This window comes from Helianthus annuus, chromosome 15 (genome assembly GCF_002127325.2).
Source record: "Helianthus annuus cultivar XRQ/B chromosome 15, HanXRQr2.0-SUNRISE, whole genome shotgun sequence".
NCBI lineage: Eukaryota > Viridiplantae > Streptophyta > Magnoliopsida > Asterales > Asteraceae > Helianthus > Helianthus annuus.
In genome coordinates this window covers 8,576,886-8,601,475 of record NC_035447.2, presented here as the reverse complement: position 1 = coordinate 8,601,475, position 24,590 = coordinate 8,576,886, and the positions used below count along the sequence as shown (strand labels likewise).

The following is a 24,590-nucleotide window of genomic DNA, read 5'->3' as shown; positions in this document are numbered from 1 at the left end:
ATCGAGTATATCGGTTATTTTTTTAAAGATATATTTTTTTATTAGATTCATTCAACCCGTGTAATAAATGAGATTTTTTAAAGATATAATATTTTTTATTATTTACTATACAAAATTACATGTATTCAACTCGTGTAGTACACCGGGTTTTTTAAAATATAACTTTTTTATTTTGTGGTATATAAAATTAGATTTATTCAATCTGTATAATACACATGGTTTATAAAGATATAACAAGATATACTTTTTTTATTGATTGGTATACATTTATTCAACTCGTGTAATAAACGAGGTTTTTAAAGATATAACTTTTATTATTTGATATTAAAAATTACATTTATTCAACCCGTGTATTACACGGGATTCTAACCTAGTAATTGGATATATGCACCGACTTTTAAATTCAATTCAATTCCATTCCTACTATTTTATGCCTCTTGTCTAAAATGTTTCTTATAGAAATGGATTTAATGTTGTGTAAAAGTACTAATTTTGTGTCTAAAAAACGGAATTCCATATATGTAAATATATCAATTGCATAGATGTAAATAACATATTTACATATAAATATCATACTTACATATGTGTAAATAACATATGCATATGTTTATAAAGGGAGTGAAACATGTTTAAAGTGAATCATGAAACCAACATCACAACAAAAGTAAAATTGTTTATATGTGAAAGATATATATAGTAAATCAATTAAAAAGACAAAAAAACGATATATTGAATGTATATACACAATATAGCTAGAGATTGCGTACGTAGTACTTGAATGTATGAGATCGGTAAGCATGATTTATTTTTCTCTGAATTAATGTATTTGAGGTATGACAATTTATAGTAATTCTGTAATTGATAAAATAGTCATGTCATTTTTCAAAAGTAGATCGAATACTGAATTTCAAATGGAGGAATTTTAAGGATAAAAAGAATGTAGATTTAATACTAAATTTCACATGTAAACAATTTAGGAATTTTTAGAGATAAAGAATTCAACCACCTAACTTCGAGATAATCTAGGAGGTAAAAAACATGGATGATTTGGAATAGTTGAATTTACCATAATAACCTTTAATCAAATAATAATAATAATAAATGTTAAATAAAATGATTGGTTATAAAGAGTTCTGTAAGTTCTGAAAATATTTATGGTTCTGAAATGATCCTGACCCTATGCACATATGCTGTTAAACGGACTGTGTTCATGGATTAGGGGTCAAACTCGACACACACACAGGAATTTTACACGAACCCAAACATGACAAGATTGGAAAAATGAATGGTTAATTTTTTGTGAAACAATATAAAAGGTTTCTTGTTTTCAAACACATTTCCTATGACTTTCAAATCTATTAATCTCCTCAACCTGCTTTACAACTTTTTTTTATCATCTTTTTGGCTTAATATGATATAATTTAACTATATAACCCGTTTATGGTTAATAAAATATGCAAGTGGTTTTTTTAAAACAAGGATAACTGGATTGCCATAGTTGCATTGGTGTGGAGTCACATTAGTTTGTGATATCCTTTTGAAGTCGAGCTCCTTTATGCTAGAGCTTGGCTTGTTTAAACTTATTAGAGCTTGAATTTGACTTGTTTCAAGCTATATTTCAAACAATTAAGCAAACATGGTTCTTAGTCCCTGGTGTTAATCAGTTTTTTCAATATCTAATGGAAAAACACTTTAGGGATCTTGACATACCTGACAATCCAGTAGTAGTTAGAGATGAAGAAGAAGCCATCTTGATCGGTTCTCGTTTAGAGTGAGCAGTTAGGATGGAGAAGATGATAATAACAGATTGTAGTGAGAGTAGCCGTAAACTTTATGGTGTGTTTTTAGGGTTCCCTAATAACCTGTATTTATATGTTTCACCCAAGGGGAAATCCTAATTAACTAGTACGGGCCTTTATGTCCATCAAATAAAGCCCAGTTAATTTTATAGGGATATTAAGGTAAATATTGATCTAGTTATTAGATAAATGATCAATAAGGGCACCATAAATTATTTAATAAATAATTTAAGCTAACATTCTCCCACTTGACCGAGTGATCATTTATTACAGTGGCGGAACTAGGAAAAATATTCAGGGGTATCCCAAATTTTTTTTTACCTAGACCCATTTCTGAAAATTCAAGGACCCCAAAAGGGCCCTGTGCAGCTAGTGAAAATAGGCCCTTAAATTTCCTTTAGCCCTTAGGGGCCATGTGCGGCTAGTGTGTGCATATATAGTTACTAGGTTACAGATCCGTGTTGTGAAACTATTTCTAAAATGCAGAATTGTTAATCAACCTTTCTTAATCTATACTTTATTAGTCACTCTCTAATAAAGTGAGAGAATGAAATTATTTTAATTATAGGATCTAAATAAAATTTTATTTTTTACTTTCTAAAATATATGTTAATTATCATTTTTGTATTAATGGGTGTACCACAAACATGAGAACGTTATCAAATATCTTTTTATAAAACTTCAACTGTTATTGAGAAGTTTTATAAAGAATATTAAGCTTGTAATACAAAGAACACACTTACAAATATATATGAGAATGGATGTAATATGCTAATATCATTATCTTTAATTTCAAACAATTGGAGTTTAAAAACTTTTTTTATTCATATATCCCTGAAATATATAGATAAAATATTCATATTTTCTTTATGTTTATATAATATTTCTTTACATTTAAAAAAATTGAAAAGAACTATTTATATTTTCCTTGTATTATTTTCACCGTTTAAAAAAAAACAAAGTGCATGTCATTTTGTGAAAATTGTGATCTCTGAGTGTATTGTTATTTTGAAGTAACTTTTGTGCTGGTAAAGTGGTAAATAAATAAAGTGAAAAAAGAATAGAAAAGCAATGGTTATATGAAGTATTATGTTAAAATAATAATTTGACTTGAGACATTGGAACTAGTGTTTACCTCTCTTTTATTCCCCCAATGCTCCTATTTTTATTATATTATTATCTTAAAATAACTTCATCTTCTTCCTTCAATAACACGGTGTCCCCTGCAACTTCCATGTACCGGAAATTTCTGTTTTCCAGGTAAAATTTCATTTCATTTAATATTCACCTTCACTTAGGGGTATCCTAACATATGCTTAGGGGTATCCCTGATAAATAAAACAAAGATTTAGAAAAAAAAAATTACACTCCGTCAAAAAAGTTGAGGGGTATCCCGGGCTAACCCTCACTACCACATAGGTTCGCCCCTGATTTATTATGAGTATTAGGTAAGCCTGATCATGAGTTAATACTCATTTTAGTTTTAAACCAAAATTGTAGCAGAAAAATACAGTCGTTGAGTCAGTTATTCAACTCAGGACCCCCATTAATCATACTACAATCCCAAATTTAAAACCTAAGCAAAATAAGGATCAATTTACAAGTAAGCCCTTAAACGATGATTTGTATAATAATAGTCTTTACGTCATTAGGCTAGCAAAACCTAGTTAGAGACAAACAAATCAAATGAGGAAATTTTATCATTAAAACGTAAGTAAGTACAATATGCATTTAAATAAGGTCTTTACAAAAGCCCATCTTCAAAACATGTTCTTCGAATACTTTAGGTGGGGGACCTTTAGTCATCGGATCCGCAAGCATATTTTTCGTACTTATATACTCAATACAAAGCTTATTTTCCTCAACACGTTCACGTACGAACAAATACTTTGTATCAAGATATAATCCAGCTCCGGTCGAACTGTTATTGTTCGAGAAGTTAACGGCAGCTGAGTTATCACAGTATAGCTTCAATGGTCTAGATATGGAATTAACAACTTTGAGTCCAGTAATCAGATTCTTTAGCAATATTCCATGACAGGTAGCGTTATATACATCAATGTATTCTGCCATCATAGTGGATGTTGAAGTTAGCTGTTGTTTATGACTCCTCCATTAAATAGGTCCGCCGGCTAACATAAAGATATACCCTGAAGTGGATTTCTTGTCATCTTTGCATTTAGCAAAGTCAGAATCAGAATAACCAACCACTTCCAAAACGTCACTTCTTCTATAAGTCAGTTTATAGTCTTTCGTCCCCTGAAGATATCGAAGTACTTTTTTCGCTGCTTTCCAGTGATCAAGGCCAGGATTAGACAGATAACGGCCTAGCATCCCTGTAACATAAGCGGTATCTGGACGAGTGCAAACTTGAGCATACATGAGGCTCCTAACTACTAAGGTATAAGGTATCATTCTCATTTGCGCCTTTTTATCCTCAGTTTTCGGACATTGAAAAGAACCGAAAACATCTCCTTTAACTACTGGAGCTATAGAGGGAGAACTGTGTTGCATGTTATATCGACTAAGGACACGATCAATGTAAGCCTTTTGTGATAAGCCCAAAATTCCATTACTTCTATCTCGGTGTATTTCGATGCCAATAACGTAAGAAGACTCTCCGAGATCTTTCATGTCAAAGTTATGCGAGAGTAAGCTCTTCGATTCATGCAACATATCTAAGCTATTACTTGCCAATAGAATATCATCTATGTAAAGGACAAGTATAGTAAAATTGCTCCCATTCATCTTGAGGTAGGTGCATTGATCCACTTGGTTCTTCATAAAGCCTTGCATCTTCATGACTTCATCAAACTTAAGATACCATTGACGTGATGCTTGCTTCAAACCGTATATGGATTTCTTCAACTTGCAGACAAGATGTTCTTGACCTTCAGGTTTGAACCCTTCAGGTTGCTTCATGAACACGTCTTCATACAAGTCTCCATTGAGGAAAGCAGTCTTGACATCCATCTGATGCAGCTCTAAATCAAAATGAGCTACTAGGGCCAAGACGATCCTTAAGGAATCTTTTCGAGAGACAGGTGAAAATGTCTCTTGATAATCGATTCCCTCTTTCTGAGTGTAGCTTTTTGCAACCAATCTTGCTTTATATCGTTTAACGCTTCCATCCGGATTTAGTTTTGTTTTGAAGACCCATTTACATCCTACGGGTTTAACACCGTCGGGTAATTCAACCAAATCCCAAACGTCATTTTTCTTCATGGAATCAAGCTCGTCAATAATAGCTTTGTTCCATTCAGAAGACTGATCACTACTAATGGCTTCATTGTAAGAGGTAGGATCGGTAAACTTTCCATCATCTGATACGGCTTCAGCTAGGTAGGTTTCATAATCATCAAAATTAGTGGGCCTTCTCGCCCTAGATGACCTCCTAGGTTGATTCTCAACTTCGACATTGGAGGGTCCTTCATTCTCAGGTACATTTAATTTTGAATGAGTTGGAGGTGGTGCAGTGACACGTGGTTCAGCATCGGGTACAAGAGGAGTAGTAATAGGAGGTAATGAAATGGACGAGTGTCTCCCCCCGCGTCTTGTACTTCTTGTAAATCATTGTAAGGATTTTCACTGCTCCCACTGACCTTAAAGTCCTCAAGAAACGCGACACGCTTGGTTTCTACAATACGAGTGACATGGGAGGGACAATAGAATCTATAACCCTTTGAGTGATCTGGATATCCAATAAAGAAACAACTTGTTTTCATATCTAGTTTCTTTAAAAAAGGGTTATAAAGTTTAGCTTCGGCAAGGCAACCCCATACTTTCATATATCTAAGACTCGGTTTCCTTCCTGTCTAAAGTTCATAAGGAGTTTTAGGGACAGACTTCGAAGGAACTCTATTGAGTATATGAACAGCTGCTTTTAAGGCCTCGGTCCAGAGGAATAAGGGCAAACCTGAGTTGGCTAACATACTCCGTACCATGTCCATTAGGGTTCTATTTCTTCTCTCAGCAACACCGTTCTGCTGAGGAGTACCGGGCATAGTATATTGGTTCACGATCCCTTGACCCTTACAAAACTCATAAAATAGACCAGGAGCCTGACCCACGTCAGTATGTCGACCATAATATTCGCCTCCTCTATCTGATCTAACAACTTTTATTTGACGATCTAATTGTTTTTCAACTTCAGCTTTATAGTCTTTAAAAGTTGTGAGAGATTCAGATTTTTCTTTAATGAGATACAAGTGCATGTAACGTGAATAATCATCAATAAACGTGATAAATGAAGTATGTCCAGTTATGCCAGCGATGTTATAAGGGCCACTAATATCAGTATGAATGAGTTCTAGTAAATTAGAGCTCCCAGTGGCACCTTTCTTATTCGCTGACGTCATTTTACCTTTAAGGCATTTGACACATGTTCCAAAATCATTGAAATCGAGAGGTGGCCTAAACGTTGATGCCACAACATGGATGAAGTTTCTAAGTCTCGTTTGTGTTTTCTCTTTGTTAAGTTCTCATTAATATTATATGATAACAAAGACTTGGAAAAATCATCATTTAGTTCTAATCGATAGAGACCACCATCCAAGAAGCCATAACCAAATATTTGAGAATTAAAACTGATAGTAAGTTTGCCATGACCATGAGAAACAAGAAAACCGTCTACGTCTAACTTTGGTCCTGATACAAGATTCCGAGTAATCTCAGGAATATATAAGGTATCATAAAGTCTAATAGTTAAACCAGTTTTCATAATTAAATCTAATGTTCCCACGGCCTCGACTACTAGCGGCTTTCCATTTCCCAACTTAAGCGTTCTTTGGTTTCTTTTCAGCTTCCGGATTGTATGGAATCCCTGTAAGGAATTGGTTACATGAACCATAGAACCAGAATCAAACCACCAAGAATTAGATGGAACATTTAAATCAAAGGACTCAAGTATCACGAAAAGATTATCACCTTTCTTGGCTAGCCACTCCTTAAAGTCCGGGCAATCCTTCTGCTTATGTCCCACCTTACGGCAGAACTTGCAGTGAATCATCCCTTTGGAGTCATTAGAGCCAGAAGCACTGTAAGGCCCAAAAATTGTATAGTTTTACGCTTATCTTTATTGTACAAGTTTATGTTTATTTGGTTTAGATTAGAACTTGGGCTTGGGCTAGGACATGTGGGCCAATGGGGTAGAGGCTCCTATAAATAGTCATGATTAGAATATTGGTAGGACTCTCTCATTTTTGTAATCAGGTAATCCCCTATGGAGAACCTTGTACCAGACAATCCTAGAGATTGTGTGCAAGGTTCTTAGAGATTGTACCAGACGTTCCTAGAGAGCGTGTGCAATCTTCTTAGAGATCGTACCAGACGGTTCGTTGAAACCGTGTGCAATCGAAGCAGCGGCACAATGTTTTGGTAATAATATTTTTTTTCTTTTTGTTCTTGTGGTTTGATCTTATATTCCTCGTTCGATTAAACCTTTGAGTGATATCTTGGGATGTTTGGGACTTACAAGCACTTGCACCTGCATCCCGCTTTTGGACCTTTACATTAGGCTTCTTATTGTAGTTCCCCTTCCTTTTCTTTGAGTCAGCAGTCATGAGGTAAGCAACATCGGCTTTCTCTAGTTTCAGACGTTCTTCTTCTTGCACGCACATGGCAATCAACTCGTTCATCTTCCATTGCTCCTTCTGAAGGTTATAGTTGACTTTGAATGCTTCATAAGATGCGGGCAGAGACATCATGATAAAATGCACCAGAAAGCCATCACTAATCTTCATGCTTAATCCCTTGAGCTTTTGGGCCATGTCATTCATTTTCAGGATGTGCTCACGAATACTGCTAATCCCATCATACTTTGTAGTCACCAATTTTAGAATGAGGGTGCTGGCTTGCGCCTTAGACGTCCCTTGGAATTGAGCCTCCACATTAGTCAGATATTCCTTAGCTGTAGCAGCGTCAGGAATGGCTCCCCTGATAGCAGGACTTATCGAGTTTTTCATGAAGATAAGAGACAAGCGATTAGCTCTCTCCCACTTTAAATAGAGTAGTTTTTCAGCTTCAGTACTCTTATCGGTAAGAGCAGGAGGAGCGTTTTCAGTTAGCGCACAGTCAAACTCCATGAGTGCGAGAGTAAGGTTAAGAGAATCCTTCCATGAAGCATAGTTCGCACCAGTCAAAGTATCAATAGCCATAGCAGAAGCTGATAGCGGATTAAAACGAGAAGAATGAGATACATTGCGAAAGAAGAATTTAGAGTGACTTATGGGTAACCTAAAACTAAGGCAGGCTAAGGAAGCTGTGATAACGTTATTTGTACACACCAATTTTAAATAAGGTTCTACTTGAATGACGGTTTTCGCTTTGGCTATGACCAATCATACAAGTATAATGAACAGTCAGACTGTGCAGATTAGGTGTAACACATCACCTTTGGGCAGAAGTTGAAACACCATAATTTTAGGCACAAGTCAAAGTTTGCGAGACATGAGTGTAACACATCACCTTTGGGCAGAAAATGAAACACTTATGTATCTTAGGCAGAAGTCATGTGTATATCATATAAACAAATGTACTAAGGCAAGTGTTACATTATGCATGTTCATATAATAAGGATATACACCTAAGTGACTATGCTTAAGTTCACTAAATAACGCCACAAGTAAACACATCACCTTTGGGCAGAAGTGAGAACTTGAAAAAAAATGTTATTTTAGTTAAGCAAATTTTTATATCAATCAAAAGAATTAGTTGAATGATTATTTAAAGCTTAGGTTTATAAAACATAATACATTAAGGTTTTATAAAACAAAAGTATTTAATAATGAACATATGTTTGAGAAAAGTTATCTTATGTTACACATATGCATCAATCATAATTGCTTTACAGTAGTATTTAAATATTTAAAGATCTCCTTTTACCATTCAAGGGTAGGGATATGGTAAAAAGTGTTTAAAATGTAAGAAGGGTAAGAAGTGTTTTAAACCATTGGATATTTGATCTAATGGTTGAGATCAATACGGTATAAAAATGTAAATTGTGTTCAAGTCATGGTGTTTTATCTAGAGTTCAAGTCAGATAAAACACCATGACTTGAATCATAGTCAATGTCTCTAGATGTTTAAAACACCACGCCACGAACAATGTCTCCAGATGTTTAAAACACCAAGCCATGAACAATGTCTCCAGATGTTTAAAACACCACGCCATGAACAATGTCTCCAGATAAAACATCATGACTTGAATCATAGTCAATGTCTCCAGATGTTTAAAACACCACGCCATGAACAATCTATTCAGATGTTTAAAACACCACGCCATGAACAATGTATGATTAAAAGATGTTGCGATTAAAAGATGATGAAGAAGATAAAACAATCAGATGTATAAAATCGTAAAAACAGATATGTTTCCTAAAATTTGACCTAATTCAAAATTCGAATCAATCCCTATAAAAACTCATCGCCAGTTTTTTTTTTTTTTTTTTTTTTTTTTTTTTTTTTTTTTTTGCAGTTATCTTGAAAATCAATTAAATGATAAGAATGTCAAATTTCTAATATACCCTTTTAAATTAATTAGGATAAATAACACTTGTCATTCCCAAATTATTTCTCACACTTCTCACAAAAGTTCCACTTTGTACATGATCCTCTACCTACCATTCAAATACCATCAACACATGTATAAATGGAGCAGTTTGGTTTAGCGTAAAGAAAAGAAAAAAAATCTAGGGTTTTTTTCTTTTAGCCGTCGCATAAAAAAAAATTAATACAAACCAAAATTTTCAATCGAATTAATATTAACATGTGTGAATTAATGAATGAGAAAACACACATGGTTTGACTAATTAGGTTTGTCTAGTTACATTAACATGATGCATGCAGTTGACCGTAAACATGAATATGAGAATCTTTACTATTGAAAATATAATACAAATCATAGTTGTCATGTTGAAGTTCAAGAAACCCATTCATGCTAAACGTGATTATATCAGTTTAATAAAAAAACTTAATTTTTTTTAATTCTAAATCATAAGAGAATTTTAAGAACTGAGTAACATCGCTCTGATACCACATGTTAATCAGTTCTTTCAATATCTAATGGAAAAACACTTTAGGGATCTTGACATACCTGACAATCCAGTAGTAGTTAGAGATGAAGAAGAAGTCATCTTGATCGGTTCCCGTTTAGGGTGAGCAGTTAGGATGGAGAAGATGATAATAACAGATTGTAGTGAGGGGAGCCGTAAACTTTATGGTGTATTTTTAGGGTTCCCTAATAACCTGTATTTATATGCTTCACCCAAGGGGAAATCCTAATTAACTAGTACGGGCTTTATGTCCATCAAATAAAGCCCAGTTAATTTTATAGGGATATTAAGGTAAATATTGATCTAGTTATTAGATAAATGATCAATAAGGGCACTATAAATTATTTAATAAATAATTTACGCTAACACCTGGAACAATCGAAATGAAACCAAAATTCTTATATCTATATATGGAACTAGCCAGAGACTAATGATTAGCGATTCGCCTGATCAAACGGAAAGGCATTGAGGTCAGCAACAATGATGATTCACGGGTTGTGTATGGCTGTTCGATAATAATAAAAGGGTTTAATATTCCTTTTTTTTCCTTAAACGAAAAGTCCAACGATTAACATATTTAGAGTAGGGTTCGCACGGAAAGTGTGTTTTTCCTAGAAAGTCTAGGAAGCGATCTGGTCCATCCGATTGGTGTGTTTAAGAGTTGAGATTAAATCAATGGCAATCTTGTAATATTTGAGTTTAATTAATTGATTGTTTTAAATGAATAGGGGCAATTTTGTCAAATGACCGTTTTTTTTAAATCAATTAGATAACTGCAATCCCTACTTTCATGGGATTTTCCCTCTCTCTCTCCATTATTGATTTGATTTTCTCTCTTTCTCTTTCCAATCCAACCCTAAACATAATAAAACCTGCGATCTCTACTCCCCCTTGCTGTTGGCGACGCAAAACAGGACCCCAAAAGCATTCAGATTTCGGTTCCAAGGCTTGTTGATACCCCTTTTCTTCACTAGGTATTCATATCTTGTGTTGTGATTAAAGTTCTTGAAGTGCATATACGTTTTCGGTCTTAATCTACTTGTAACTTGGCTGTGTTTTAGCTGTTTTAATTGATGATTGTAGAGAGGCATGTAAAACACAGCGTCAAGAATCTGCTTGCTGTTAAAACACAGCGTCAAGAATCTGCTTGCTATTAAAACACAGCGTCAAGAATCTTCTTGCTGTTAAAACACAGCGTCAAGAATCTGCTTGCTGTTAAAACACAACGTCAAGAATCTGTTTGCTGTTAAAACACAGCGTCAAGAATCTGCTTGCTGTTCAAACACAATGGCCTGCTTGCTCTTAAAACACAATGTCAAGAATCTGCTTGCTGTTAAAACACAATATCAAGAATCACCCAGCAAATCTGCTGACTTAAAACACAATTAGATTTGTTAAACTCCAGTATAAAAACAAAATGTTGTAAAACACATTATGATGTAATGTAATCATAAAAAAAAACACAATGTGATGTAATGTGACATAGACAACAACATAAAACACATTCAGAGTGTTAAAATACAAAATAACTGTTAAAACACAACCTGATTATATATTGACTTCAGATTGTTAAAACACACTGACTTCAACCTCTCTGACTGGTAAAACACATCACCAAGAACATGATGATAGTTTCAGATAAACACATTGACTAGCAGATTTGAATTCGAAAACAATAAAAATTCCGAAAATCATGGAATTTTAGTTAATGAAGATACATTCCAAAAATAAAATTAAAATGTGAAATTACATGATAGCCCTTCTACTTAAAATCACTCAATGACACATGTCCAAATCTTATTCCTTCCTAGACTTTCTAGGAAAAATCACTCAATCTTGGTGTTTTTTTAGTCTGACGTGTTTTTAGAATATGTTTAGGTGATAAGCCACTTCTCCGTGTTGTTTGTATGAGAGTTAGGTTATGTTCCACTTTTTTCTCTAAACCCTAGCTTTAGGGGTTTGTTTCATGTTTGAAAAGGTATATATATTTTTAGCATGTATTAGCGATGAGCCATTGGTGTCTATTTGTCATTGTTTTATGTTTATGGGCTGGATTGCTACGTCTAAAGTTGTTGAGTTATTAGGCTACATGGTGTGGTATAAAGCCTCTACGGGCTTTATCACGCCACGTAAGCTCCACGTCACATAGGGGTCTTTAAAGTCCATTCTTTAAAGACCCTATCATAATTACCTAATCATTATTTTTTAATTGAGTTAATTACTGTTTTCGTCCCCGTGGTTTGTCAAAAATCACTATTTCAGTCCATTAGTTTAAAAATAGTCCATGTGGTTTCACTTTCGTAACCATCCAGTCCACCTCGTAACCATTTTCGTCCCGTACTTATAGAATAAGTGGATTGAAATGGTTATGAAAGTGAAACTACAGGGATTGAAATGGTTAAGAAAGTGAAACCACAGGGACTGAAATCACAATTTTTAAACTAATGGATTGAAATAGTGATTTTTGACAAACCACAAGGACAAAAACAGTAATTAACTCGTTTTAATTTATATACCATTTTTATTTAAAACAAAATTAAAAAAAAAACATAATTTCAAACCTACTAAAATAAACAAAAGATTACAAACTACTTAAAAATAAAAAAGAGTAAAATGCCATTTTAGTCCATGTGTTTTGGGTCTTTATGCCAGTTTAGTCCAAATGTTTCATTTTTTGTCCGTGGGTCCAAAAAGGTTTCAGCGTTGCTATTTTAGTGAACTGGGTTAAATTCATCCATTTTCCTGTTAACGAGAAGGACAACTCGGTCATTTTTAATGTAATTATGTTAACTAGAAGGGCAATTTGGCCATATAAAATGACCGAATTGTCCTTCTCGTTAACAGAAAAAATGGATGAAGTTAACCTAGTAGACTAAAATAGCAACAGTGAAACATTTTTAGACACACAGATCAAAAATGAAACCATTGGACTAAATGGCATAAAGACCCAAACCACAGGGACTAAAATGACATTTAACTCAAATCAAAACTACAAAGTTACTTAAAAAAACAACCAACTTAAAAATAAAAACCTACTAAAAACCTATATGTATTTTGCTCGGATTTCTGCTTAAGAGCCTCTAAAATGACTCGATCCTCCTCCGGTAGGTGGGAAAACTCTTTCTCGAGAAACTTCATATTTTTTCTCAATTTGTTTCTCTATTTTCAATTCATGTTCCTTTTCCTTGATCGAAAGAAGCCGACTAACTCTATCGTCGAACTCGTCCAAGCTTGATGGGCCATCCGACAACGTTGAGTAGGAGGTGGCTCGTGCTCGTGCTGCTGCCTTGCTTCTATCCATGCCCTTTAGTTGTGGCAGCTCTTAGGGTTCCTCAAAATTCAATTTATCCAACTCGTCGTTTAAGTTAATAGTAGTACGAGCGTCAGACTCGTTGTTGATTTAGACCGTTTTGACCTATGGGTCGTTGGGTCAAACGGTGGTACAAGATGCCACTTTGGAGATCTGCGAAGAAGCTCCAAACAAGGTATCATCGTAGACGGATGCCCATGATACAATCTATATTTGTTGTGGGCGGCGGTCATGATATCCACATCGTTTGAATAGCTTCTTCTTGTGTGATTGTTGGCGTGTCTATTGTATATGTTGTTGAAGTTGTTAATCTTGGTGCACATTACGGTCCACTTTCCCGAAAACGAATCGGGCGTTCGATATTCACCACGAGCCATTGTGTTGAAAAACTTCTCACGTATACGCCTCCAAAAGACGACTATATGTTGGTCGGTGGCTATAAGTTGAAAAAAAAATTGAAATTACAAGAAACAAAATAAAAATATATTTATAAAAAATTAATGGAGAAAAAAATTAAAAATAATGGGATCCTCCGACACGTCGAGCCATGCTCGTGCCAATGCTAGTTCTTCGGTAGGCGTCCACCTATCGATCGTTTTAGGAGCACGTTCAACATTCTCGCTCTTCTTATGGTGCCTTCTTACAGTGCCTTCTTATGCGTCAACCTCTTGAGGAGTTGGGTTTCGGGTATGTTTTGGGTTTGGGATATGGTCTGTTGGGTTTGGGATATGTTTTGGGTTTGTGGAAAAAATATGGTGGTTGATTTGGTGTGGTATAGTATCCAAAAAAACCGGGATGCGGTGGTGGCGTTGTCGGATGAGGGGAGGTTGGAGTGATCAGTGGCATTGGATAATACCCAATCTCACCCATTCGTGAGCTCTTCGGTACCGTTCTTCTTGCTCGTTGTTTGCTAAATTACCCTAAAACAGATTGTTGGGGTCACTCGTGTTTTGGTTGTTGAGAAACATTGAGTGAATTGGATAGTTTGTATAAAAAAATGTAGAGAAAAGGAGGTTAGAAATGGTATGGATTTGTAAAAATGGTAGGATATATATAGTGTTTAAATTTAAAGTTTAAAAGTTATTTTTTATAATTTAGAGCCGTTGTTTAATACCTATATATTGAAATGGACCCATAAAAGAGCCGTTAGCGCTCGCCACTGTGCTAACGAGCCACCCATGCCCCCCCCACCCCCTCCCCCACAATTGGCGCCTAGGAAATGGGGTGTGGGACGGTATGGTGCGCTAAAACAGCTGATTTGGCAGGGGCGTCATACCACACCATACAGCCTTATTTTGTGGTTTGAATATGGTATTTTTGGGCACATGCATAGGTGACGATCCGTAAGGCTGAACAAAAAACAGCCCACAATGGTGGTTGGAAGAAGAAAGGAAAGTCGGAGTCCAAAACAAGACCAACCGACTAGACCAATTGGAGGATCAAAGGATGATCCAAGAAGTCTTAGCAGCGGAAGATTATCACTTGTCTGATAAGTATTAACATCCGAATTGGATCTATAAGATTTGGAAGTGAATTCCATATAAACCTCTGTCTTGTGCACGATAACGGACATATATACAAAACAGAATAGAAACTAAACTGAAATGGATATTGTGAAAATATCTTGGTGTCGGCAAAGGTTGCCGGCAAATGTCTATTTATACACGAAGAGGTGTCGGTCGATATGGCGGTTATACTTTGGCGGGAATAACTGCCGTTTGAACCGGTATTCATCAACCGTCATACCTCTTCTCTTATTTGCTACATAATACATAACATAAGTTTAATTATCCTAATTACATAATACACATAATTAAGTTTATAATCTAACACACTCCCCTAAACTTAATTATGTTTAGAAGCATGTACGAGGACACTCCGGGTCGTTTTGCCTGCATCTTCTTCATCCCTTCCCAGCCTTGTGTTCCTCTCCGTTTGATCCGCAATAGTGCCTTGGATTTCATCATCTCGACTTCGGCTTTTTTCAGATCCATCACCTTCTGTCGTGTAAAATCCTTCTTCTGTCACTAAAGCCTTCCTTTCTTTGTCGCTAAAGTGTATCACTGAGTCTCTATTTCTTTTCTGTCGATGCATGAATACATTCTCTAAAACAGAGACTTGCAATTCATGATTGTTTTCATGATTGTTTTCTTCTGTTTCTTGTTCTCTAATTCTTGATTCATCTTCCTTTGAACGAACATCTTCTTCGTCATCTGCACGTGTTGCGAATTTCATACTTGGTATTTCAACTTTTCCCCGTATGGTACTCTTGAATGGTTCCCCGTCTGCGTGAATACTACGGCCCATTCCATAGCCGTCTTCAACCCTTTCCCTTTCCGATCTTCGTCTTTCATTCACTTCATCGGAACCACGTTTGCATGACATCGTTTCCCGCTTCATTCTTGCAAACATTCGTGATCGCGGAGTTGTGCGATCGGGGTTGAATTCGTCTCCGTCTCCGTTTTGTTCTTCATCCGGTTGTGCCCGAAATCGTGTAATATCGATCGATTTTCTTCGATTTCCCACCGTGGCTCTGATACCACTTCTTAGCAGCGGAAGATTATCACTTGTCTGATAATCATTAACATCCGAATTGGATCTATAAGATTTGGAAGTGAATTCCATATAAACCTCTGTCTTGTGCACGATAACGGACATATATACAAAACAGAATAGAAACTAAACTGAAATGGATATTGTGAAAATATCTTGGTGTCGGCAAAGGTTGCCGGCAAATGTCTATTTATACACGAAGAGGTGTCGGTCGATATGGCGGTTATACTTTGGCGGGAATAACTGCCGTTTGAACCGGTATTCATCAACCGTCATACCTCTTCTCTTATTTGCTACATAATACATAACATAAGTTTAATTATCCTAATTACATAATACACATAATTAAGTTTATAATCTAACAAGAAGAACAACCCAGTCATGTCACACGCAAACATTAGCCTATAACAGAAGTTTAGGCACACCTGTACTTGAACCGATGACGAACATAATAATATATGCAAGAAACAAATACTCACAAAAACATATAATCTAACTCACATACCACTGCAGATGCATCAGGTACAACACACAAAAGACTGCATTTAATTTGAAGACCAAATTCTGGTGGTAAATTTATGTTAAGTTCGATATGTTGCAAAAACAGTTGACCAAAGATTCCAACCGGAAAGAAGCAATAACAATGAAATCTCAAAGAGAAAAGACCGGCCAAAGAAGAAACTGTTCACGACAAATAACATGGTTCAGTCAAAAAATAATGTTGACCGCATGGTCAAGATTCGGCAATTTCAGTCGATCTTTAAGCAAAGCAGCATGTTATATAACCGAAGTTGAGGCGTTATTATTTATCTGTATTTTCGTGCATCGCGAATTGGTCTAGACATTTAAAAATTACAAAAACTCAAGAACTGCCCAGGAATCGTGACGTTTGGATAATGTGGGTCCGGTCAACTCCATATCAGTAGCCTTGGATTGAACCATGGTTCTATATAGGTGAAGAAAAGCTAAACTGCACACCAGTCTTGGCTCGATCATTCTCATGTTGTCTCAGTATGTAGCAGTAGTTGACCTAAACAATTTGACCATATCAAAGTTACATAACAAAATGATGATGAGGACTCAAAACAAATACCATAACTTTATATGTAAGTATGTAACAATGATAGTGGTCTAGTTTCAATTCAGGAAACATAAATTATAAACAATCTGTGAGGTATAATACACACACACACACATATATAGCGAAAGTTTAAAATACAAAAGGCTCTTAACGTGCGACGGTACGCGACCACAAAATAACGTGCATAACTATGTATATAACGTGTGTAATTAAGGTTAAACCAGCCTATGTATAATTTCATTATCATGCGTAATTAGGGATTTGATTCTTGTAACGTGCATAATTTAAAAATGAACATGCGAATTTTACTTGCGTACCATCGCACGTTAACTCGTTAAAGGGCTTTTGTACGATAACCCACACCTATATATATATACAGTGAAAGGTTTAAATACAAAAGGCTCTTAACGTGCGATGGTACAGGACCGCCAATATAACGTATGTAATTATGCAAATAACGTACGTAAAATTAGGGTTAACCCAACCCATGCGTAATTATGCAAATAACGTGCGGACGTAAGGTTTAACCCAGCCCATGCGTAATTATGCAAATAACATGCGTAATTATGCAAAGTTAATTACTATTGTGCCACCGCGTTCAATTGAAGGCCTAGATAAGATCAGATGTGTGGTTGAGATGCTTGCGTACGCATCGCACGATAAGGTGGTCTTGTATGTTAATCGGCCTCTCTCTCTCTCTCTATATATATATATGTATATATATATACACATATATATATATATATTGGGTTGAGTTCATTTAAGAACTCTAAATAACTACAGAACTTTCAGAACTCCTAATAAACAATCATTTTATATATAAGTTTTTGTATTTCGGATCTTTTTATCATCTATTTTATGTATTTCTTTGATTAATACATGTTAAAAGTAGTTTACATATGTTTAATTGCCAAAATTATATATACGTATCATAACTAATTACATATATGTAAAAAACTAGTTTACATATGTGTAATTATAAAATTACATATAAAAAATGATAAAATTACTCTTAACATGTATGTAATTGTAAAAATACGCATAATAAATGATAAAATTATCTTAAACATAAAAATATATAAATAAAAAGATTGTTTGTTAGGAGTTCTGCGAGTTCTGTAAATATTTATGGTTCTGAAATGATCCTGACCCTATATATATTATATATGTGGTAATGGGTAGTTTTGTACGGGGAGAAAACTAACCTCCATGCGAAACAATTTAGTTGGTACAATAAGCCCAAAGCCTGCGGAGCTACGGAACGAATCTTTGTACTTTTGGAAAGAAAAATCTCGAAATGAATTCTCGGTTAATTTGGTAAGACTTCCAGCACAAGCAAATGCATGTGCATGAATATTGGAATCTCTCAGCACCTTCAACGGGAGATCAAAGGAAAGATCAGCAAAAGCAGTAACTGCTAGATCTCCACCAAGAAAATCTCTTTCAGAAGTAGTATCAGAACTTGCATCTTCAGAGTTTGTTTTGACTTCCCTTTTGGGCTCACTTGGGCCCAATCCTCTAGTCTTGAAGCCCAATAACGATGTGGGCCCTCCCAATGTGCAAACAGGAGAAGAGTTCCCACCCAAGAAGAACCTATCAGGTAAGGACGTAGGTCTGTTTTTGAAGTCACTTCCCCATGGGAAAATAACACCACCAGCAACTCCAAAGTTTAGTGCAGCACGTGCAAAACCCAAGGGTAAAGCATAACGGAGGTCAAATTCCTGTCAATAATAGTTATATATGTGTTTGTTAGAAAGATAAATATCGACTTTGGTCAACAACAATGATGAGAATCGGAAAACAAAAGGTATGGACTTTGATCAACAAAACAAAACAGAATACATACTTCATAAAATGCTACAAATTGAGCTTATGCCAGGGATAAGCATATTATTATCAATATTACTATTTTTAGTAGTAGTTATAGTAGTCGTAGTAATAGTGTTATTCTTATTATTAGGAATACAACTAGACTACTAGTGTTATTATCATAGTTATCAAAAGCGGTCGATTTTCGCGCCTAGGCGATTTTTCTGGGCGAAGCGCGTTGAATGTGCTCCTACTTCCTAGGTAGTTTGAGCGCAGTCTAATTCCATGAGTGATAAATGATAATTAATCTTTGTATTTTTTAAATTTGTAAATTCCTCATTATCTTCAGTATTTATAGGACTATTGGCAACTGATTTTATTACTAAATGTTGAATTCGGCTATGTTCTCTGATTTAGTTCTGCATTTTCTTGTATTTATTTCTAATTAATTAATTCTGAATTAGTTCTAGTTTTTTTTTCTCTGATTTAGTTCTGAATTCTGTTGTCACAGTATACAGAAAAGGGCTTCTCAAATGATGTTGAACCCTCATATTACAGGAAAACTGATATATTTTACATAACATATTTTATTTTCCATTGCATGATATATTTTGTTTAAGTGCGCTTTTATTTTCTCAGGCCCACGCTTTGTTTGCTCCTATCGCCTAGGCGGAGCCTTAGCGCCTTGAGTGCGCTTCCCGCCTTTGATAACTATGGTTATTATTACAGCTGCTAGTATTATATTAACTAATACTGTTATCAATAATATTATTTGTTTTTACAACCATACTACTATTCATATTAGTAGAGTTGTTATCATTAATGTAAGTAAAATGTCGTTTTCGTCCTTGAGGGTTGGCCAGTTTTGCGACTTTCGTCTAAAGGCTTGTTTTTCCGCATATGGATCTAAAAGGTTTAAATTCTTGCTATTTTCATCCGACTCGTTAACTTCATCCATTTTTCTCCATTAAGTTAGAGGTACTTTCGTCTTTTTCAACTTAAGGGGCACATCCATTTTTCTCCATTAAGTTAGGGGTACTTTCGTCTTTTTCAACTTAAGGGGCAATTTGGTCATTTACAGGGGTATTCCGTCTTTTTACATAAAGTGAAAAAGACCGAATTTCCCTTTTAAGTTTCAAAAAAGAAGGAAATACCCTTGACTTAACTGAAAAAATGGATGGAGTTAACGAGCCGGATGAAAAAGGCAAGATTTCAAACCTTTTGGATCCATATGCAGAAAAACAAACCTTCGGACAAAAGTCGCAAAACTGGTCAAACCTCAGGGACGAAAATGAAATTTTACTCTTTACTTTTAATTATAGCTATCATAGCACTAAACTACTAATAGAACAACAATGTACCTGGCGGATAAAACGCAAGCTTCGATAATCAGGAAAAAGACCACCAACTTGAGAAGCAGAAACAAAGGCAAACCCTTTAGTTGGTCGAAGCGGTGAGTTCCGTTTATCAATCTTAAACGTGTACTTCAGATGTGATAATAAACCATGTCCAAGCTGCCTCCGTATCGACCTAGAAGCCAGTTGTGACGGATCAGTCAAGGTGCGCCAAGAAAGATTATATGCCAGGTCATGGTTCTTGGTAGACAGTAGGCCCAAAGATAGGCCCAGTGATTGCTCTTTGTATGAGGAGAATTTCAGCCAGTCTTGAGAAAGTAGAGACACGCGTGCCATTACAGGAGTGATTAATCTCATGAATCTTGGTAAAGATACACCAGCGCTAATTTCTGATGTTTGGTCCCACCCGTAAGATAACGAACCGTCCCAAAGATCACCGTAACCAAACAAGTTTTTGAACTTTAGTGATCCCTCAAGAGACCAAGATCTAGCCTACAAAATCAAGTGGAAAATACAGCATATGAGAAATGTGAAAGATATATACCACAACGCAGACAGCACAACAACATATAACATGTAACCATAAAAACATATTTCAATAATCCGGAAATTTATGTATCCAAAAAGTGAATTTACAATGCTTACAATTTAATTAAGAACTTGATGAATGAAAAATAAAGAAAGGCTTGTGTTATTGTTTGTTTTCGAAAAGAACAAAAGCAACAAAAACAGAGAAAAAAAACAACAAAAATCGTGTGGCGGCTGTTTATGCCAAAATACGAGACACTTTAGTTGCTAACTGAAGTCGCACTTTGGTCTTAACCGTTTTTATATGCGTTTATAAGTCTGAAATAAGCTTGCAATAACTTTTAAAGATCATAAAAGTTACATAAAGGTCCCTAGATTCTACTTGAACTCGTTAAGCATTCATCCAAATATTTAAAAATACATTATACAACAGGGTAGGGATCCTGTACATTAATCCAGAAGTGTGAGAAGTGTATTATAACAATATATATAACACCATATAAACACCGTATAACACTATGTCACACCATATAACACCATATAACACTATGTAACACTATATAACACTATATAACAATATATAACACTATACATCTATCATAGACATGCTATCAGACAAAATATAGTGTTATATTTGTTATATAGTGTTATATAGTGTTACATAGTGTTATATGGTGTTACATAGTGTTATATGGTGTTACATAGTGTTATATGGTGTTTATATGGTGTTATATAGTGTTATATATAGTGTTATAATCTATGATGTCAAAAGCGCAAAAAGCGCGCGCCTAGGCGCCCGGGCGCAGCGAGGCGCACCTATAGCGCCTGGTGGCAGCCTAGGCGCAAAAAGGGTTTTTTTTTGAAAAAAACGTCCTGAGGCGCGGCAAAAACGATCTGAGGCGCAGCAAAGGCGCGCAAAAATATGGTCTGAGGCGCTGCGCACAAGCAGGGAAAAAAACGAAACTGACTGAGTATAAAAAACTGCCTCACGCGGGCCCGGGTTTTTTGGAGTTGCATTCGTGTCCGCAGGTGCGGGCACGCATGAGTTCAACCAAATTCCAGCTCAGAAACTCATTTTTGCTACAATAGAGTAGTAAAGACTTTACCTTATAAACAACCACTCACTTTGTCCCCACACCGATGTGGGACAAAGTATTTACCACATTTTGAGACTTTTATTCACACACCCAAAACTTACAACATATAAGTCCTAAACTTTTGCTACTAACTATTAGCTCCATGATCTTAAATGGCATATATAATAGTTTTTTTTTTCATTTTATATGTGGAATCTTATTTATTTTCAAAGCATAACATATTTTTTATATTTTTTCTCTATGTGCGCTTTTCTTAAAAAAGGCCATGCTTTTTTTGCGCCTAGGCTCCGGGCGAGGCCAATGCGCCTTGCGTCTTTGACAACATAGGTTATAATACACTTCTCACACTTCTGGATTAATGTACTGGATCCTCTACCTTATACAACATTGTTCGTTATTTTTTATATGGAAACACTTTAAAGACTTTTATAAGTGACCTTATATTGACACCATTTCTATAACCGATATATGATGCGGTAAAGTCAAAAGGATACAAGAAGTGTTTTATGTGATAAATAACACAAATAGTATGACGAACCTTATACAGTTACATATGTCGTAATGCTACCAAATGAGTTAGAATGTCATGACTTATTAAGCAGCTTGGTTTTAAAATGTGTGTACCGATCTGATGCGTTTTGATCCCAAAATCCGATGCGTGAAGCGCAATGTGTGAAGCGCACGCATCACGTATGCGAAGTGTTCTCTATTCAAAAATACTAAAAATATATATATAACTAATATTTTAACATGTGAACCTTTAAACACTAATATATAATATATTCTCATCATCTATAGTCAGATTTGTTCAATTAAAGATCTAATTTGTTCAAATACCGGTCAACTACATATGGCGCCAGTTCGCCACATTAGACCACATCATGTGATGCGCGCATCATGGAACCGCAACACGCGATGCGATTTCATCACTGCATCATGTGATGCGCGCATTTTGGAACCAAGTTACGCAGGCTTTAAGAAAGTGGCCTTATGATCATTCGCTACTCAGCTTAAAAGGTAAGCATATTAGCAAGATGAAAAATCCTAGGGCTAATACCATAAGGTATCAATTCCTGTATCAAAACCTAACACATTCACACCTACAATCAAAATTAGCATCATAAACTAAGCAATCATTATTATAACTAAATGGCAAATTGAGTATCAAAGGAATGGAAAACTACCTCCGGCTTAGTAAAAACACCGATATCACCAGTGAGAGGGTTTTTAGCCTCCACAACTTGAACAACCACATTAGAAGTCCCAGGCAATTCAGGCGGACCAGAATCAAGCGTAATATTAACCGAATCAAAGATATCAAGCTTCTGAAGCCTCGCATTCGCAATCGTAGCCGCCTGAAGCAGCTCCTGAACAGATGTAGCGGTTTTTAGGGCTTGAATTTCAGCTTCGATTACCGATTCTTTCGTCTTCTTGTTTCCTTTAATCAGCACATCGTGGACTCGTAACGGAACTCGCTCTGATGATATCCGGTGGAATACTCCCTCCATTCGAGCTCTTTCTGCTCGCATTTTAGATTCCGGTGTGACTACTGCTTCTTCTTCTTCTTCATCGAAATCTTCCTCTTCGTCTTCCTCTTCCGCTTCTTCTTCTTCTTCTTCGTCTATTTCTGAATACGGTTTCTCGTCTTCTTTCGCCATTTTTGATTTCGATTCAGTGTTGTCTTCTTCGTTCGCTGACCGATCGATCGATCTGTGTGTTGCTTTAGGCTGGCTGGGGCTGTGGAAAAACCTAAAAGGCTCAAATGTTTGTGTTTGGGCTTTTTGTATAATCAAACCGAAACAAAAACCGGACGGTTCGGTTTTCGGATTTTTAATAAACGAAAATTTTGGTTCGGTTTTCAGATTTTTAATAAACGGAAATTTCAATAACAAAAAATAACCAAACCTAACGGATAAGTGATAATAGTAGGCCAAATTCGTTAGTGTTTATTTTTAAGTTGTTTAAGTGTTTAGCTCATGCTACTAAAAATTATTAATTTTATTCTTGATTGTTAATTATTTATAGGGATATTGGCCTCTAATAATTCCTACTAGACGTCATTGGCCATTGGTAGTCCCACATTTTTTTATTCCCCTTGACAAACTCACCTTTCAACTATTTTTCTTCCAACGGTCCTCAGTTAAAAAAACTTAACGGAGTTAAGTTTTTTTTCCGAATTACAAACTGACGTTATAGGCTTTTGATCGGAACAAGGATACGAGTCGAATGATGTAAAACTTACTTTGAAATTGTTCTCCAAACGATGAAAACGGTGCTTCAATTCAGGTGTATAAACTTCTAATTAACAAAAATTAAGTCGTTTTGAGCACCATTTCGAGGTAAGTTTTACATCAAACAACCCGTATCCTCATTCTGATCAAAAGCCCTAAAACATTAGTTTGTAATACGGAAAAAAAACTTAACGGTGTTAAGTTTTTTTAACTGAGAACCGGTGGAGGAAAAATAGTTGAAATGTGAGACTATCAGGGGAAATAAAAAAAATGGGACTGTCAATAACCAATACATCTAATAGTGATTATTAGAGGCCAATATCCCTTATTTAAATAAGAATATTAACATGTTTAATCCCCGAGAACATGAAACATAAACAAACAAATAAATGAGATTACAAACAAAGCACCCTCAAGTTCAATCCCCTGTGACATGAACCATGGGCACCAGCTGCGAAAACTGTGGGAAACAAATTAATACATTAATACAAAATTAATAAAACAGTTCCTGGAACCAAAATTTAAAAAAAAAATAATACATTAATACAAATTTTGGAAATTACTATTAGTTATGATGTGATTAAACATCCATTTAGAACATAAAATCAGTGAATGTTATGTTTTAACCGAATTCTTGTTCTTGAGTTTTGTCAGGTTTTCATAAAGTTTGTTTTCCGGATTTTAATTTCAGCTTTAGGGAACAAACAGAACTGATTGAGCAACAAATGCTCTGATACCACATGTTAATCAATTTTGTTTAAACATAATGGAAACCA

The 24,590-nt window shown here is 35.4% G+C and overlaps 1 protein-coding gene across 1 annotated transcript; it reads right to left on the bottom strand.

Annotated features, from left to right (window-relative positions):
- Positions 1 to 16,262: 16,262 nt before the first annotated feature.
- LOC110910447 (sorting and assembly machinery component 50 homolog B) lies at positions 16,263 to 23,350 on the bottom strand. Its single transcript, XM_022155085.2, has 4 exons — positions 22,768 to 23,350; positions 19,965 to 20,450; positions 18,000 to 18,515; positions 16,263 to 16,743 (listed from the first exon to the last, which is right to left on the bottom strand). The coding sequence occupies exons 1-4, from the start codon at positions 23,239 to 23,241 to the stop codon at positions 16,660 to 16,662; spliced, it is 1,560 nt and encodes a 519-aa protein (XP_022010777.1). The 5' UTR covers positions 23,242 to 23,350; the 3' UTR covers positions 16,263 to 16,659.
- Positions 23,351 to 24,590: the final 1,240 nt, after the last annotated feature.